At 48.9% G+C, this 18,901-nt stretch overlaps 1 protein-coding gene across 1 annotated transcript; it reads right to left on the minus strand.

The window, feature by feature from the left end:
* Positions 1–25: 25 nt before the first annotated feature.
* LAP3 (leucine aminopeptidase 3) lies at positions 26–18,483 on the minus strand. Its single transcript, XM_024573667.3, has 13 exons — positions 18,326–18,483; positions 15,928–16,043; positions 14,918–14,972; positions 14,348–14,453; positions 12,721–12,880; positions 11,673–11,837; positions 8,801–8,959; positions 8,549–8,673; positions 7,305–7,393; positions 6,388–6,490; positions 2,822–2,901; positions 1,032–1,141; positions 26–550 (listed from the first exon to the last, which is right to left on the minus strand). The coding sequence occupies exons 1-13, from the start codon at positions 18,425–18,427 to the stop codon at positions 361–363; spliced, it is 1,560 nt and encodes a 519-aa protein (XP_024429435.1). The 5' UTR covers positions 18,428–18,483; the 3' UTR covers positions 26–360.
* Between the last annotated feature and the right edge of the window lie 418 nt (positions 18,484–18,901).

Below are 18,901 nucleotides of genomic sequence, written 5' to 3' on the forward strand. Positions count from 1 at the left end.
GATTTTTTTTTTGTGCACAAAAAACCACACAGCAACTTTTAATTTATTCATGGTTCCTGGCGTCACAAATCTGAAATACAATTTTGCTCCCAATTAAAAACATACTGAAAAGTGATTAGGTAGTTTTAAAAAATGCAATCCATATACAGGATATCTTAAAAATCTTTGCCAAGCAAGACACTAGCTTTATATTTTAAAATCGCATAAAAATGAAAAAAATCAAGGCATACAAATTTCACTTTGTTCTACATTTTTAAATACCATCCTTTGTTTCCTTTCAAGGATTTTCACCCCTTGCAGAATGTTTCGAAGCTCAACCGCCCGCGTAAGCCAGGACGGAGGAACTTTAGGGAACCTGAACTATGCACTGTCTTGACTGAAGCGAACCAAGAACTCGATCAGAGTCCTCGTGGGCCTCCCGGTCATGCCTTTACACAGGTACGACACCTCGTCTTTGTTGGTCATCACACCCGCTATGTCCAAATGTGCCCATTTCGGGTGCGTCACGAACTCTTTCAGGAACGCTGCGGCTGTGCATGCTCCTGCAGATCTGAAAAGACAGGCGGAAGTCACTGTCCCACCACTCGTAAACACGTGTGGCACGTTTTAGTAAGATCCTCCATTCTTGCTGAGTAGATTCTACGACCAGAGAGCAAAAGTCGTGCCTACGACACCTATTCAGAAGTTAACCCAGAAATCACTTCCAGATATTTATCTTCAGACACAGCTTTAAGTAGTAAAGGATAAATTCCAAATTCCCCTTTTCCGAGGTAATGAATTTCTGTATTATCCATCTCGTCCACTTACCGTTTGTCTATAATGACTTTTAGACTTGAAAACGTGTCAAATTTTGAGAACCATTTAAGAAATACTTAAAAATTGCAGCCACTAGAAATTAATGCTTATAAGCACCACATCAAAAGAAAATTGGATAGTTCAGCCTTCTGGGAACGGGGTTTAAAATTGACAATGGTCATTCTGGCAACGAATAGTGGCTGCGAAAATGCACTTTCGTAGCTCACGTTACGTACCTATATTTCCCGACGTTGTTAACATCAGCAAGCTGGCAATCTACCACCTGTCTTGTATAATGTTCAAAGAGAGGCATCCTCCAGACACGGTCCCCTGTTTCAACACTGGCCTACGGAGGAAACAGGCACAACAGGTGGAGACTGGATGAAGTGGAGTTTGGGGCAAACTCACAGCACTCATGTGGAGTGTTCAGTGCAAGTAGAAGAGAGCTGTTCTGACCTATTACTCTAAAACATTAATGTACACAGCAGATTCCAGAATTATTTTATCATTAATTAAATACTTAAGAATTATGAAAGCAACCAACGTGTAGTAAAACAATCCCACAAATTTGTAGGGCATTTGCTTAAAATGTCAAATTACTACAAAGGGTCTCAGTTTAAATTATGAAGCTGGTGTCCTGTATTATGTCCAAGCTGCCTGGCACCCCGGTGTGCTGGGGAAACACGTGCCTGGCACTGGACCACTGAAGAAGCCCAGGGTCTAAGACGAGGCACCCTCACTCATTCGTGTAATCGTTCACAGGTACTTGTTCATTCCACATTGACTGAACTTCTACTGAGTGCCACCATTAGAGAGCAAAGAATTTACTATCTGATCCAACAAAGGGGCCAGTGTTTTGATACACTGTGGTCCAAGATGCGGCTGAAAAGTGGAAAGTCAGAGCAGCAATGCAAGCTGAGTTAAGTATCAGGTGAATCAGCCGAGGGTTGAAGGTGGCTGCCTCCAGGAAAACAGACACCCAATTGTTGTAAACGGCTGGCGTTTTTTTAAATAATGTTTCTGCATACATCACTTGCTTTTTTCAGAGAAGCTTACATTTTTCAAAAAACCAACAATGTTGTGGGTGCTGAGACAGAGACGCAGATGCACGGGAGGCTACAGGAGAGGCCTGTGAGGAGCCTAGGAGGAGATGCTGAGCTGGTATCACAGGGGTGGGGAGAGGAGGGCTTCACAAAAGGCGAGAAGGGAAAGATGAAGAGGAAGCAGTTTAGGGTGAAAAGTTTAGCACCTGAAACCAACATCAAGAATTGTTCTGGGACAGTTTGCATTTGTTCCCCACTGGCACACAGTAGGCTCCCACTAAGTGCTTGTTGAAAGAATGAGGTGCCACGGGCAGCTGTCTCATAGTCAGGTGGATGCACAGGGTCTGGAGCTCAGGAGAGACGGGACTCACCAGCACTGGAGGGGCTAGCTGAAGCTATTCGGAGCACGTGCCCTAGGGCTGAACACCCCACCAAAGGGGTAGACAAAGGCAAAAGCTGGCAAAGGAGGCTGAAACAGAAGCCAGTAAGACGGGAGCCAGAGGAGACCTTCACAGAAGCCAAGATTGGGGTGTCACTAAGAGGTCACTGAGTTACGCGCTGCCTCTAGATGGCCTCAGTGAGGCTAGTAGCGTGGGGCAGCCTGGTGACAGGAGGCTGTTTGCAGAGGTGTCCTTATCACCCTCTAGAAATGGACCGGTGGCATTCCTTAAAGGCCACTCCTTCCTTTAGAAAGCTGTCCTCCTGACCTTTTCGGCCTCAGCAATTCTACTGTATGGCCTGGGTAGTTGATATTCATTGTTACACCATGAGGTTACTGGAGGAGAGGAAGAAGGTGGAACCATACCCGTAATTTTTGAGACATTTATAGAAAACCCAAAGCAGGCTGACTTAAGTATATTGCATTTTCAATTCAAAGGCAAATCTACAGCATGAGTCACTTTACTACAGGGATTCAAGAAGTAGATCACCCTAAGGCCAGCATAATCGCCTCCCCCTTTTGGGTCTCCGTGCATCGTTCCTACCTCAGACAGTCTGTTCCACAGCCAGGACGAGTTGGTAAAGACCCCAGTGGCGCCGGAGCCCAGAGCTATGTCCATGGCACCTGCAGGACACAACGCTTCAGGTCAGCGCTCCATCTCCCCATGTACACCGGAGCTCGACTTAAATTTCCCCTCATTTTCAAAAACAGGAGAGCCTGTTAGCAAATCCTTACTGTGTACATCTGTCTAATTTCTCAAGCTGGAATTCACCTTCAATTATTAGGGAAAATGCAAAAAAGAAAATAGTATTAAATATCACCAACAATCTCATCCTAGGGAGAACCATCACATATTTTAAAATATTTCCTTCCAGACTTTTTCTAAACATAAAAATAAACTAATTAAGACCATACTGTGTATGTCCAAGTATGTGTTCTTCCTTTTATGCTTTAAACATTTTCCCTCTTTTAAAACAAATGTTTGAAAGTAGTTTTGATGATTTGAAAAGTGCTTTGGGTAGAAATATCATAATTTACTTACTATTAGGTATTTAGGCATCTCAAATGTCAATCTCAGTATCTGCTAAGAGAGTCTGATGACTTTTTTTTTAAGTCTATTATTATTTTATCCTACTTATTTTTTTCATGTTTGCTTCCTTCTCCACCAAACCTGTGTCTCACTGGCTGACTGCACAGGTAAAGGTTAGAGCCACCCCTTCCTTTCGTCGCTCTGGCTAAGGCGCTGGCCACACACAGTGCAATGATCAAACTGACCCGTCCCAGGGGAGGGAGCGGCCCTGCAGTGTCAGCCTTCAGGATACTAGATTGTGTGTTTTTTCCAAGAAATCACAAATAAATGGCATTAATAACTAGTTCACAGTAAGAAATTGCAAACTGTCGACAATTTACAAGAAATCACTATTTTGATGTGGTAGCCCTATGCCAAAACCTGTGATTCTATGTGACGCTGGGGCAAACTGGGTCTGTTTGGGTCACGTGTTCCTTCGGGTTCTGCTACTCTTCACCTCCCAATGATCTCTGAAACCTACACACACTTCCATCCACCACGACTGCTACAACCCCCTACCACACGATTATGGTAATAGTCTTTCCTTAAAAACTCATTGTGGAAAATTTCAAATATGCACAAAGCAAGAGAATAACTTAATGAACGCACAGGTACCCATTAGCCAGCAGCAGCAATATCAACTCATCTACACCCCACAACCAACAGGTGAGTCTGAAGCCAAGAGCAGATACTGTAATATTCACCCCTAACACACACACTTGAAAAGTCACCACCTACACACCGTTCACCAGTCCCTGGCCTGCCAGTGTCTCCTCTGGAACCTTATCCAGTCCACCTGCACACTGCCAGCCGGGCCCCTTTCACAGTGCACACTCATGTCACTGTCTCCATGCCTAACACTGTGCAGCAGCTTCCTGCTGCGCTGGCTCAGGACAGAACCCCTCGACACGCCACGGCCAGCCAGGGTCTGGCACCTACCAGCACGTCAGCCTCACAGGGCCCTGCTGCCCCCTCCCAGCCACACCATGCCCTTCTCCATCCCACTCCCCGCTGCCCCTGTGGGCCCCCACGTGCCTGGTCCCTTGGCTGGGATGCTCCTGACCTCCCAGCCTGTCAAGCCCCTGCTACACAGGCACCCACACTCCTTTTACCTCGGCTTCTGGTGCTTGTCGCTGGCAGCTTTAGACCTGCCAGTGGGAGGAGCTACTGACAGCCACTCTCCACTTGGCTCCTCGAATCTGTCCTGACCCAGCTCGGTCACCACAGCCACTAACTGAGTTAAACACGTGCTTGACCGAGTTAAACACGTGCTGGCTGTGTGGACGGCCATGTATCCGGCACCCACCATACACCGGAGACTGTGACAGGTGACGGTTACGCCCTCTGCCTATAGTCCATCCACATGCCTGTGGGCAGGGGACACACACCGAGTTGTATGTACACACTCATTAATACTTTACTTTTGAATTCTGTGGTATTTTCCCATACTCCCTCATTTGTCCTCAAAACAGTCCTATCAAGCCCAAAAGTCTTGTTTCAAGTAGATTTCTCAGAGAAAAGATGAGCACTGAACTCAAATAAGAATGTGATACGTTTTCTTAAAGGAACAGAAAATGACAGGTATTTGACATGGTCCAACTGGGATCATGGCTCTAAAGATGACTTCAGTGCGTACTTCAGAGCCCCTCCTATGAAGGGGGCGCTATTGTTCCCCTTCCACAGGGGAGAAAGCTGACCTGCTTTTAAGAGAAGGGCATGTTTTAAAATCAGGTTGTCTCTCTCTAAAGATTATGTACTTCCTTTTGCATTGAACTTGGGGCTGGAAACTTGCTTATTCTCCCCTTTGACCCCAGCTCAAACTCAGAAGGGGCTCTGTATATGTGTGGGGCACCGAAGTGAACTATCTACAGCCTTCAGCCAACACAACGGCAGGGAGATCTGAAGGCTTGCCAGTAAGTTTGCCCTTGGCAACCTGGGGCCAACGTCCACACCTTCTCAAATCCTGAGACTGGTAGAAAAGGGTGCGGCTGTGATTGCTCATTTACAGAAAGGTGAGCTACCACCCACCTTGTCACCGCCCCCACATGCCTGCACCTCCCCCGTGCAGCCTGAAGGGCCTGCTGCACTGAGCAGGGAAACGCCGGCCTGTGAAAGCACTGTAATACAATGCCAGCTGAAAAAAGGCTCCACAAATACATCTGTGGACTACTGCCCGACCCACACAAACGGTGTAAAGGGAGAGCTCTGTGAAGACCAGGGGAAGGATTGAGAACGAAGGATGAAAGAAGGATCTGAATGTTAATCTTACAAGAGGCACAGACAGAAGGAATCCCTAGGACGGAGAACTGCTGGATGCACAATGACGAGCACGGGAATTTCTGCAACGAGGCAGCGCTCGCCCTCGCACCTTAGGAAGTTATCCCTCTCGGATGCAGAGCCAGTGGTGGTCTGGCCTTCTCCTCCCCTGGCCTGCCACACGCAGGCACTGGGTTGAAGGGGCCTGCCAAAACGCCCTCGGGGCTTCACGACTCTGCATCGGATTTGCCCCCTGGAAGTGAGGCTCCGGGGGGTCATGTAAGTTGCTGTAGGCTGACAGACTAGGAAGTGGCAGAGCTGTGCGCCACCCCTGGGTTGGCCTAACGCCAATGTGCTGCCCATGACATGTGACTGTGGCCTGTCCCTGTTAAGTGAGAATCCCGCCCAAGTACAAAAAGTTCAGAAAACCCAGTGGGTATCAGATATAACATGATATTTTTTTAAAAAAAATACTGATTTGGGGATTTATCACTAATCTTTTCATAGCTGTAGCAAAAGGTCATCATAACAAACACCTCCTAGTATCATTTTTAGATGTCAGTCTGGAAGGGCTGATCTGACCCACTCGTTATTTCTTGTTTTGAAGCTACAGCCTGGCATGTTTTCAAACAAGAAACCTAACACTCAGAGCAGTTCACAGTGGTGGCACAATTCCAGGCAAAGGGAGCGGCCAGACTTCAGCTCAACCCTGCCCTGAGTGCAGTGTGTGGCTCACGCGGACGAGGGAGGCTCTTCGCACAAAGGCAGGAAACGTGCCATCTGACCTGTTAGGGTGGCCGCGTCGATGATGACCTTGGGGTTAAAGGTGTGTGCGTAGAAGAGTGCATCGGCCAGGATGAGTCTCCCCTCCGCATCTGTGTTATCCACCTGCAAAGGGGAGAGTCAGAGAGAGAAGGTGGGCAGCTGGCCCAAGCATGCATATCACAGTAAGGCACACTAACGGCCAGTTCACAGTGCGAAAAAGCTGGTGTGACGCTCATCACCGAGCATCAAAACCATGCTGGTACTCCAGTTAGAATGGGAGTGCCATGTATCTGAAGAGCAAATACAATTTAATAATCCCTGTACCAGAGCTGCTGACTTTGGAAGCTGAAATCATCAGAGAGTGTCTGGTCCATTTCACCAGTAAGTTTCTAACAGAAGGGGAAAAACTTCAAGATTTCCGAAAACAAATAAGCTGAAAAGTTTAAGGAAATCATAGGAGGGTGGAGCCTGGCCCTCCAAACACGAGAACTCTGCCACTTCAGCCATTTATATAGACGATGTCCCCTTTTATCAAAGAGAGGCCTGGTCCTCACATGTGCCCCAGCCGAAGACCTGCTGCCTCGCCCCCAGCAGTGCGGTGCCCATGACTCAGAACCGTGCTTCCCCCCGAACTCCTGTGTGGGGAGAGCCCATCATGGCACAGGTACATTCAGAAGGCTGTGTGCACTTCCTCTGCTTTGCCATGTTCCACGGGGCTCGCTGCAAATCCATGATGATGTGTGTGTATGGCATACAGGGTGTAGGGGGAACAATAAAGTAGGAAAAAATCCCCGTCAAGAAATACTTTTCACTTGGCATGAAAACCCACTTGAAAAAAAGACACTGCCCTCCCTCCACAGAACTGGCACTCTGTGCAGCTACTGGGGTCCCTTTAGGAACGTTGGAACGGGGAGGGCTGCCTCTTCCATTCACAAACCTGTATGGTCTTCCCATTCTTGGCTCTGATGACATCCCCAGGCTTGTTGGCCTTACCACTGGGCATATTTTCACAAAGAGGGGCCAACCCTATTGGAAAAAAAATAAATGAAGGAATATGGAATGTGTGGATCCAACTACTCTGCCCACAGCAGGGATGCCACTGGTGGGCCTCACAGAGATGTCACCTTAACCAAGCGATCAAATTTAGCATCGCCCATGACCCAGCCGACATCATATGCACCTGCAACAGAAGTACACATCACCTAGTCTGACCTGTCATGAAGAAACCACCAAATAAACCAAATTTTGGAACATCACGGACAAGCCTGGACCCTTCAAAACTGCCAATATCAGGAAAGGGAAAATGGGCTCTGGATTAAAGAAAACCAGAGATGTGGAAGCCACATGCAATGTGTGTTCCTTCACTGGCTCTTAGATTTTAAAAAATAGAAATAAATAGGTGGGTGTACACACACACACACACAAGATGAACATGTTTTAGACAACTGGGAAGTGTGAACTAGGTTACTGTGTCAGTCCTTGGAAACGGCAATTACACAGACTATCCTTGCTCTTAAGAGACACATGCTGAAGTATTCAGGGGTGACATGTCATGATGTGTGCCACTTATAATTTAGCCAAAAAAAAAAGGACTATGATATTAAATGGGGTGGGGGATGTCAGACAGACCTGGATCCCTATGCCAACCTCCTGTGCTATGGATGTGACACACCGGGCAAGTCATTTCATGGAAGTCTCCCCTCCTCCCCCACCCCTTCTCCGAAACAGGGCGAGCACCCAGCACCGCGTCTGCATCCCGTGTCGTACAAAGAGCCGCCACACACAGAGCCCTTGTTCAGCTCTCCTAGTGTCTTCTGTGTGCCGTGGCATTTAATCAGCCACAGCCCCATGTGCCAACCACTAAGTGATCGGCGATGTCCTCCCACCACGATGACGGGGCATCTTCCACTGGAGGAAACCGCAACTCAACTTTACATGCCCCTGGCTACCAGCCACTTTTTGCAGAAGCAAAACAAATCAATCCTAGTTACAACCCACGATTGCAAAATGCATTTAACTCCATCAGTTCAGACAAGAAAAAGACTTATTCCAGCTAAACAGATGAAGACCTATTTCAAAACTGTGTCTTGGTGTGTTCAGATCAGAGGAAACCAGATGCGTCATCTCACTCCCATGTTCGCCTGGGCTCCAGCTCTCCACAACACACCCCCGCCCACTCACCGATGATGTTAAGGGGCAGACCGAGCTTGGCCGCAGACACGATGGCTGAGCAGATAGTGGCAGCTCCTCCCATGTCAGCCCGCATGAGGTCCATGTTTGCAGATGGCTTGATGGAGATGCCACCACTATGGGGAAAGGCCAAGGTGCAGTGAGCACACAGAGAAGAGGGCCCCTGTACACCCAAACCCCCAATAGTACAAACGCACACAAAGCATTCGCCAAACTACAAAGCATAGGTGCAGCAAGACCTACCTATCAAAGGTGATTCCCTTCCCGACAAACACCAGGGGCGCGTCACTTGCATTGGGGCTGCCTCTGTAGTGAATTTCCAGGAAGACTGGTGGCTCATCAGACCCTTTGGCCACACTGAGGAACGATCCCATCTCCTGTTCCTCAATCCAAGACTTGGGTCTACAGGGCAGAAAAGGAAAAAAGTAAATACATTTTGTCATCTCTGTTTCAAAGTAACCTAGAAAAAGCTCATCCATGTATAAAAGAGTGTAACATATAAGCTCTTAAAATATACACGCGTCAATGTTTCAATAAACACGTCCTATTTGCTCTCAATTTTGGGCCAGCCACTTGTTTCTGTTTCCTCATCTATAAAATTAGGTCAACCACACTGCTGTCAAAAGACTGTCTATGGAATTCCTAAGAGAATTCACACCTGGTACATAATATGATGTTAAGTAACAATGCATAGTCAACAAATAATTGATTCTTGATTTTCTTCCCCTAACCTGCTGACATACTTTTTGACGTTTTTGTGTAAAGATAAGGCTCTGAGACCACAAACGGTACATAAAGACAGGGAAGGTGTCTACTGCTTTACTTTCTGGTATTTCTACAAAAAAAAAAAAAAAAAAAAGACAAAAACAATCAACAAACAAAACCAACAAAGCCACAATTCCTAAGTGAACAAAAACATCCTGATTCCTTGCTTTTTAGAATTGCTGGCATCCAATCTTTTCAGTATTGTCACACTATTTCTCACGACCTCAATCCCAGTTTGAGATGTTTATTACTTAATAAACACAGGGTCAAAACAGGGGCAATACAGTGGGAACAGCCCTGGGCGCCAACCAGACAACAGAGGCCATGTCGGAGGCCATGTCGTCACTCCTTCTGGGCTGGGGTATGAAAGGGCTTAGTATTGCCTCCTGGCCACTGTAACTGGGCCAGAGAAACCCGACACTCCACAGAGAGCCCAGCAACCACAGACTGTATCCAAGGCCTGCTTTTCCTGACTTGCCTATTCATTTGTTGAAACTATTAAACTAAAATTGCATTATGAAGAGATGGCCACCGAGCTTCAGATGGAGACGAATACAAAAACGGAAAGTGTGACAATAAAAATCACTTCAAAAGAAGCAAGGCTGTATCTCGTGGGTATGTTTAATCACAGACACAGCCGTGGAGGTTTCACGCAAGCCCCACCCCCTGGAAGCACTGTGTGCTCCTTTGATCTATACACACCTACACGCCAGCAGGTCTGGCGCCGCTGTCTCAGCTTAATGGGTTACTGGGTTATGCTGCGCCCACCTGCCCCTCCCTGGCTCTGACTGACCTCCCTTTGCTCCGTCCCAAGCCTGGAGATTCCCAAAGGGTCTCTGCATGTGCTCCCCGCCGGAACCACCCTCCCCGCTCTCTGTTAAGTTCCACACGAATCTCCTGAGTCTGTGTGGGCACAACCTTTGTCGGTAAGCCTTTCCAGTTCTCCCACAATCCTCCTCACCTCTCCGCTCCTGCAGTCCCCTGTAGGCCCCCTCTACCTGCCCATTCCTTCCCACCCAGTCCTCCCTGCTTTGAGGACGAGGATCACCATCATCCACCTCCGGGTGCCAAATCCCCAGGCACGCAGGAAATGCCGCCACTGGTGTGTAACTGCACAGCCACCATTCGCTGACACAAACTAGCCCTGCTGTCTCCTCACAGGAACAAGACACCCGTCCAGAGACCAAACGCTGCTGCACAGTAAATGCATGCTCAACATCTACCAAGCTCTAAGTACTGCGTTTTCTACACATCTCACTTTTCGTCTTCGGTCTTTCTGGACCAGAGGGGCTTTCCTGAAAAATGTGAACTCTAAACACAAGTTCTCTTGAGAAGCAACCTCGACAGTGAAGAATTCTTCATGCAAAGCAAATAACTCTCAATTTATTTTAATCATAAATGCCCAAATGTTCAGACATGGTTTGACTGAAGGGTTACAAGGAGGTTATGGGTAAGGTCAGGGGTAGGTTATGGGCACCAAGAGGGTAATGGAGCCTGGAGGGGCAGCCTTGTGTGTCCAACAGCCTAGCTGCTGATAAGCCCCCAGGACAGCCTGGAAATGTCAGCGCTGGTACCTGTCTAGCTCAGAGAACCTACAAGGCCAAGTGAGGTACTCTGTGTTCTTTGCTTGTATCAAAAAGAGAAAAGACAGGAGGCAGTCACCAAAACAAAAAAATGGCAGTTTCTCAAAAAGTGAAACAGAGTTATCATTTGATCCAACAATTCATCTCCTAGGCACATACCCAAGAGACAGGAAAACATTTTTCCACCTAAAAACGTGTAGCTAACCCTCTCAGCAGCATTATGCACAGTATCCAAAATGCAGGAACAACCCACATGTCCGTGAACTGACGGCTGGGGCAGGGAGAGAGAGGAGGAGCGACTGTCAGTGGGCGCGAGACTTCCTTCTGGGGTAATGGAAACGTCCTAACTGACTGTGGTGCCGGGGGATGGGAGCACAAGTCTGTGTACAGAATCACTGGACGGCACAATTTGCACGGGCAAACTACATGGGATGTGAATAACGTCTCAATAAAGAGATTATCTCTCTCTCTCTCTCTCTCTCTCTCTCACACACACACACACACACACACACACACACACACACACACACACACACACAGTATGCAGTCTGATGCCATGACAGCCTCTCAAAGGTAAGGGAAGCCCTAATAGAAAGAACCTCAACGAACCCTTATTCCACTTGTGTGTGGCCACGGGTGAGTCACCTCACCCCTCTGGTCTCCAGTTACAAGTCACTCCTCTGAGCAGTTGAGGGAGCTGGATTTTAGGGCCCCCCAGGCTCCTCCTGGCTCTACGGTCCTGAGTCTAAGACATAATCCTGAATTACCTGATGTGGACTTCTGTCTTACTGCTGGCACTTTTGAGATTCTTCTCAATAACTTCGGCAAATTTGGTTGGTGTCATCTCATTGGCAGGAGTCTCCATCAGCTGGCGTGCCAAGTTCTGCCCAGAAGCAAAGAGGACCCCTCTCTGCCAGGCCTCCTGGTCCCCACTGGCAGAAGGAAGCACAGGGTCATGGTCAGACAACCTCTCCAGACACTGACCATGCCGCGGCTTGTAAAAACAAAGAGGAAGACGACCAAGATGAGGGACACACGGGACCTGGTTTCCCTGTCTGGGGTCTGACCCAGAGTGGAACATGGCGCCTACTGTGTGAGCTGGGGGACCTGGGTGAGCCTGTCACCTCAGTCTTCATCTGTATAAAAAAGGGGTTGAGCTGATGGGTCTTGGAGGCCCTAAATCTCCCACACAAATTGATGACCAAGGCTTCCACAGGAAGGCCCACTTTGCCCTCTTCTCTGCATTGGGAATGACGCAGCCCCAAGTGCTAACTGCAGAGGGGCACTGCGCAGTGCCGGTGGGGAACTGAAGGCCCTTCCACCTACCCCTTGCCTGGGACAGGGCTCTGAACACCAACCCACCAGAGGGCAAGAATCCGCTTTAACAGAGAAAAGCGATGGACACAGGTTTCGAGACTGGCCCTTCCTGCGCGCAGCAGGAATCTACGTGAGCGGCACAGAGGTGGGTGAGACGAGAGTCACCATCTGGTGGAAGGGCACCTGTCCGGGTGGAAACCCACTGGGACCTAGCATCTGATTCCCCTCTTTCTCCAGGGAGCCAACTTGGTGTGGCCTGCTAGGAACCAGCAAGCATGGAGGGGCCTGGGGAGTCATGGGGGACACACACATGATGAAAGTCAAGAGCAGGACATGGGGGCAGCTACCACAATCTTAAAATGGCGAGGGTGACGGGGGAGGTCGCAGACAGGCCTTGCAGCAGTGCCCGCTACTCAAAGGCAGGCAGCTTGTATGCAAGTGGCCCCGCTGTCAGAACACCAGGGAACGCGAACCCCGAGCTTGGTTTCCTTCCCTCACCTCCCATAGAGCTTTGCCGACACGACCGCCTTCTTCTTCTGCTTCAGGGTATTATACTCATAGAGCCCAAGCACTGCCCCTTCCGCGGCCGCCTGGGCGTCTCCACAGGGATCCACCTCCACCGAAGAGATCTCCAGGTCTTGCACCTGCCTGCACCCCGCTTCGAAAGGACAGAGGAACCGGAAAAACTGGAGTTAGAGGCCACTCGAATAGCAGAAGGCCGCGGCACAGTGTGGTGTGCCAGGAAAGCGCAGGACTGGGGTTCGAATTCCAGCTCTGTCCCTTGACCTTTCTGAGCCCCCATTTCCTCTTCGGAGAAAGGAGGGTGTGCACACACCTCACAGGGCACAGGACAGACTGACGGATAAGCGACTGGTCTGGCTCCTCACAGAGTGGCCAAGATTACTAACGAGTGTTACTGCTGAGACACTAGAATTTCCTGATGAAGTTGGCTGATCACCAGGAACTTGCCAGATCAAAACCGACAAACTGCGGAGACGGAAATACCGTATTTTTCAGACTATAGGACGCACGGGACCATAAGACGTACCTGGATTTTAGAGGAGGAAAACAGGAAAAAGGAAACCCCACTCCACTGCTGCCATCCCCTCCACCCCCAGAGAGCCAGGTAAGCTACATTCGGACTATAAGATGCACCCCCATTTTCTCCCAGATTTGGTGGGGGGAGTGCGTCTCACAGTCCAAAAAATACGGTATATCCAACGGAACTGAGCAAAGTCCATTATTAACCCAGCATTTTATTAAGGTCAGGGCAGCAAAAACTCCCAAATGAAAGTTATGAAATAGTCCCTCACCATGAACTTTGAGAGTAAATTTAACAAGAGCATGTGATACACGCGGGGCCAAGGATCACTCAGGCTGGCTCTCACTGCCTCCGCGTCTCCAGCCAGTCTCCCTGGCGAAGGCCTGGTGCTGCGCTGAGCCCTGCAGGCACTCGGTGGTGTCCACCTGACCTTCTAACCAGCCACATGTCAGCCAGGGACCTTTGGTAACCAGCGAGAGACAAGCACCCCACTCTTTGCATCTGTTTTCTCTGGTTTGTAAACATGACGACTCCATTGGCTGAACAGGTGGGCATTACAAAAGGGGAAAAAATCCACACACAGAACTTTCTAGTAAAATAGAGCCTCTGAGGTCAACACTGTGAGAGTGAACAAATGGCCGTGAAACCTCCAAACACAAGCTAAAGAAATGTAAAACTACAATTCCACAAGCGAACCATCTGTGTCTGATATAAGGCCACGCATACTGGGTAAGGGGAACTGAGTATTCGGATGAGTTACTTCCCTGTGAATGTGGTAGGGGTTAGGACGGTCGGAAGACCAAAAGAAGGGAGACAGAGTAATCTTAAAGAGTAGAGCCTTAGAAATCTCCATCAATACTTAACCTTAAAGGTAAACTCACCCTCCCTGACTGGTGTGGCTCCGTTAGTTGGAGCGCCGTCCCATAAACCAACAGGTCGTGGGTTCAATTCCTGGTCGGGGCACGTACTGGAGGCAACCCATCAATGTTTCTTTCTCACATAGATATTCTCCAACCCCCCCTTCTCCTCTCTCTAAAATCAATAAGCATGTCCTCAGGTGAGGATAACAAAAAGTAAACTAACCTGCAACGGCCACTCTGATGTTTTCTTTGCCTTCATGCCAGTTTTCCTGGTCATCCACTCCAGCCCCCTTTTTGCCGAGGCCAACCACCACCACACCGGGGAAGTCCTGTTCCAGAAACACACGACATCAGCCACTTCATAGCTTGAAAGTGTCCATTTCTAGCCGAGAAGGATATCTGAGCTCAGCTGCCTCGATCTCAGCACGTGGCAAAATCGGCGTCAAATCTGGTGGTTGGGTTTTTTGAGCCCTGTATTTTGCTAACATTTTATAACGTGTGTGTTTAAGAGGTAGAGGGTGAGGAGAACCTTGCAAATAATTTACTATGTAAAAGCACCTCAACTCCAGCAACCTAACAAAGGAAGCCTACAGTTTAAGCAATACAAGAGAGGTAGTACTTTCTGACAGCAACTCACCTCTTTACAATCTTAAATAACACACATGGCTTCACACTAGGATAAAACTACACACACAACACGATCCAAGTTTTCTGCACGACTGGGCATGCACAGCCCTTGGCACCATCGTAGGTGCTCACTAAGGGTTTGCCAAATCTTATTTTCACCTCATACCTCATGCAGGCCATAAAAGGTTCGGGTTTTGCCTGCCTTCAGGGGTGGTCCAGATCTGAAAACAAGAGGAAATAGTTGTTTACATTGTTAGCTTGCTCTGTTCCTTTGAGAAGTGACATGTACCTACCTTTACCATTATTAAAATACTCTGCTGCTTCTGTGAATTTTCTGCACTTGCGTTTTTATCAAAATACAAAATTTTTCTCAGGCCAGATTTCTCAGATGCCACACTTCTAACTCTAGCTCAAAAACTACTTAGGATGCTTCCTGATTAGATTTAATGCAAACGTACTGGAAAATCAACATGGAGAGCGATGCCCTGGATGGACAATGTGTGGCCGCAGAGGAGAGCTGAGCACTGATGAAGGCTGACCCGGACCTTAATTCTCCTGAATATAAGCTGTCGGACAGCAGCCTAAGGGCTCCCGTCTGCCGTGTGTTCAGCGTGGAGGCCATTTATGGGGGCTTATCTGCAAACAGGATACCGGTCAATTTCCAGTCAAACCAGGTGGCGAGGCAGGATTGTAGGGAAGGACTGGATGTCCTGGTGCTACTCGGTTATCAGTTAGTAAGGCCAGATTGTTCCGTACTCTGAACAGGTTAGCTCTTGAGTTAACAAATTAGTCGAGGCATACGAGAAGGCTGTCCACTGGAGAATGACTACTAATTAAGAGGGAATGCAAATTCTGTTATCCACTGATTTGAATATCACTATCACTGTTAGACTGAACGTACTAGATCCAAGACGTTAGCTATAATCCAAATAAGATGCAGCAGCAGAGGCTTATGGTGACTCTTCTACTTCTGCCAGACGTGGCCTGACTTCCCCGAACTGCAGACCCACCCATAAAGAAACCCAAAGCACCAAGTGCATTCGAGACATGAACTTTCACTTTCACTGATCAGGGTCTAGAGTGCTTCTGAGAATTTGCGTCTACTAACAGTAAAGCATAGAAAAAATAATGTTTTGTTTTCAAGGTACTTAAAAACTGGAATCTGCAGATACTTACATGTTCAAAATTTCTCTCAGCTTTCCAGACACCAGTTTATCAAAATTCTCTCCTGCACTTGTAAACTGTGGCACGTCATTTTCTTTTTCTCTGGTATAGATTCCTAAAACAAGGCCCTGAAAATGAGCAAAAAAAATAATATAATCTGGGTCCCCAATTCCAGAGGGAGCAAATAGTTCCACCCAAACCATGTACCCAGCAGGGACAGAAGAACAAAGCCAACAAAGCAGGTGCTGGGCGGTCAGCTACACTTACATCCTGCCTAATGTTTCAAATTCCTGCCAAGACAGGACTGTAATCACTACCTGTCCTGGGTCTTCACGGTCCCTTCCCATGAAAGGGTTCTCACAACATAACAGTTTCAAGTAAGAGCAGAAAGGTGTTTTGTGTTAAGAAAACAATCTCACTTGTAATCAAGTCAGAAGGGGTTCAGAACATGCCACTCAAGAATAGGCCGAATATGTCACATCGATTACTCTGAGCTGCAAGTACTTGAGATAAGATTTGACAGATGTAGGAAGGGCTCTCCGACCTTCTGCTTTCTACGGAAAAGCAGGTCATAACATTTCCCACAGTAAAGAGGCTGTCCAGGTACCAGGACGAGAACATTCTTATCACCAGAGACTGGGAGTCGACAGCAAAATGGACCTGTACAAACAGATCTACTAAAATATCCCTTATCTTCCATTAGTTCCCCCTCCCCCATACTTCCTAGTCACTGTGTCCTGATTTACTGCCCCTGGCTCAAGCCAGTTTGTCTGGTCACCTCCCCACCACTTTTTGTTCTGTTTATAAAGGTTCATAAATTTTGGGACCTAAAGGCTTTTGGGTCTTTATCTTCCTTTTGAAGACTGCCACGTCCACTAAAATATCAAATAAAGCTTGCATACTTTTCTCCTGTTAATCTTATGTCTGTTTAATTCTTAGGTCCGGCCTCAGAACCTGGGAAAGTCGAAGGAAGTTCTTCCTCCCCTACAACCTTCAGATGCAAATCTCCGGTATTCTGGGTTGCTACCCCAGTCGTGCCAATGGCTGCACCTGTCACCTCTGGTGCAGTCCGGGCAGCTCACAGGCTGAAAGAGAAAAAGGATGCAACCTCTCCAAGAGGGGCAGGGGCAGAGCATTCTGCCCAACACTTAGTGACTGACCCCCTCAGGCCTTTGAATAACTGAAATAAGGAAGTAAGCCTAGAAATCACTATTTGCTTTTGCCCGGCAATTTGTGACTTTAAAAATGTTTTCTGCCTTATGACAACTCTGGGATGGAAAGAACTGTGGTTTTCTCACCTGACAGATAAGGAAACTGAAACCTGACACATACTAGCCTGGGTGCCACTGAACTGGGGGAGAACCCTGAGGCCTTCCTCACAGCCCTCCGTCCTTTCCAAAAAATCACACAGGTACTTAGACCAAATTGTGTCTATTCTGTCTTTCCATCAAAGAAAATGGGCTTCCTTGGCGTTGGTAACCTTTCCAGGTTCTAACTTTCCTAAGGTTGTTCATTCCCTGGATTCCAAGAAACCAAGCCGGGAACTGAGAAGAGAGGACCCGGATGTTACCTGGGAGGCTGGGGGGGGGGGGGGGGCGGTTCGCACAGAACTGGAAAGCGCTCGGACACAACCGGAGACCGGAGCTCAAGCCCTGTCTAGAACATGCCTCACCAGGGGCCGTCATTTCCTTCTGGTCCTCAAGTCCGAGTCCCAATCTTGTGCACCTTCCACCACCCATTCCCCTTTCCAGATCCTCCCCATCCCAATAGCGATCTTCATAATTTTTTGGAGTTCAATTAGATGAAGAAGGCTTTTTCTTTTGGAAGACACTGTCCTTTTAATATCACGAAGAGTGGGGTCTCTGTGCAAAGCCCTTTTCCCTAGAGAGGTATATTGTTCTCCTGGCCTTCCACTTCAGGGAGGAAGGACCGGAGGTGTGGAGACCTCGTGACCGAATTTGGGACCGGAGATGACATTCCACCTCAGCAAACGAGGGCTCCCTCCTAGCTAAGGTGGGAGCGATACTGGCGCCGTCCTTCCCGGGGTTACTGCGAGTACTAACAAAATAATGAATAAGGGCATGGCACAGAGTGGCAGCTCAGGAAATGGCAGCTATGGCTATTCTCTCTCGCCCAGAGTTCGGATCCTAGGACTCTTCCAAGCAAGGAGAGGAAGGAGGGCGCACCCTGGGCATAGATAAGGCTGGAGAGGGCTCGGGGTACTCAGCAGACCCGAACCCACGGCCGATGCCCAGGATGACCTCTGCAAAGGGAAGGAACTTTCCTTTTGAGTCCATTTTTTTCGACCTGGGTCAAAGCGTGGGTCACCACGGCCTCGACCCTCCCGCAGTCCCGGTCGCTCGCACGCACGGCTCCCGGGCCGGCCTCGGAACCAGCCACGGTCTCTCACCTTCGTCATGTCTGCGGCGGCGAAACCTCGACTCCAGAAACGTTTCACTCCAAGACGTCGGATGGCGAATAGTCCCGCTGCCGGAAGAGGCAGCAAGAACATCTTGTCGGCTCGGCCCCCAGCACCGCCCTTCAGCGAGCACGTGGCGCCAGGAGGATGGGCGCGCGTCCCCGGATGGGGCTCTCGGGCACGGGGGGCGCGCGCCTAGTGGGCGGGGCAGGCACTGTGGAACATCGGCGGGGCGGGCGCCAGGGGCGTGGCGGGGGAGTCTAGGGGCGGGGCTTTTCGGGAGTGGCGGGCTCACGTGCGCGCGCGAGCCTGCTTGTGCCTTCGGGGCGGGGAGGATGCTATGGAGGCGGGGCGAGCGGTTACGCTCCAGAAGACTGGGTGGTGCTGGCATGAAAGCGAGGTTGTGGCCAGGACTCAGGGGTGTGGCGTTGTGCGCGTGCAAGTGAGGTCAGGGGCAGAGAGTCGGGACTCTCGAACTGGCGCTCAAAGAGGGGCGGGGTTTAGGTATGATGTAAACGAGGGCCGGTGCGGAGGCGGGGCCCCAGGAACACCGGGAAACTGGAAGGT

The sequence above is a fragment of the Desmodus rotundus genome, chromosome 4 (assembly GCF_022682495.2).
Source record: "Desmodus rotundus isolate HL8 chromosome 4, HLdesRot8A.1, whole genome shotgun sequence".
Lineage (NCBI taxonomy): Eukaryota > Metazoa > Chordata > Mammalia > Chiroptera > Phyllostomidae > Desmodus > Desmodus rotundus.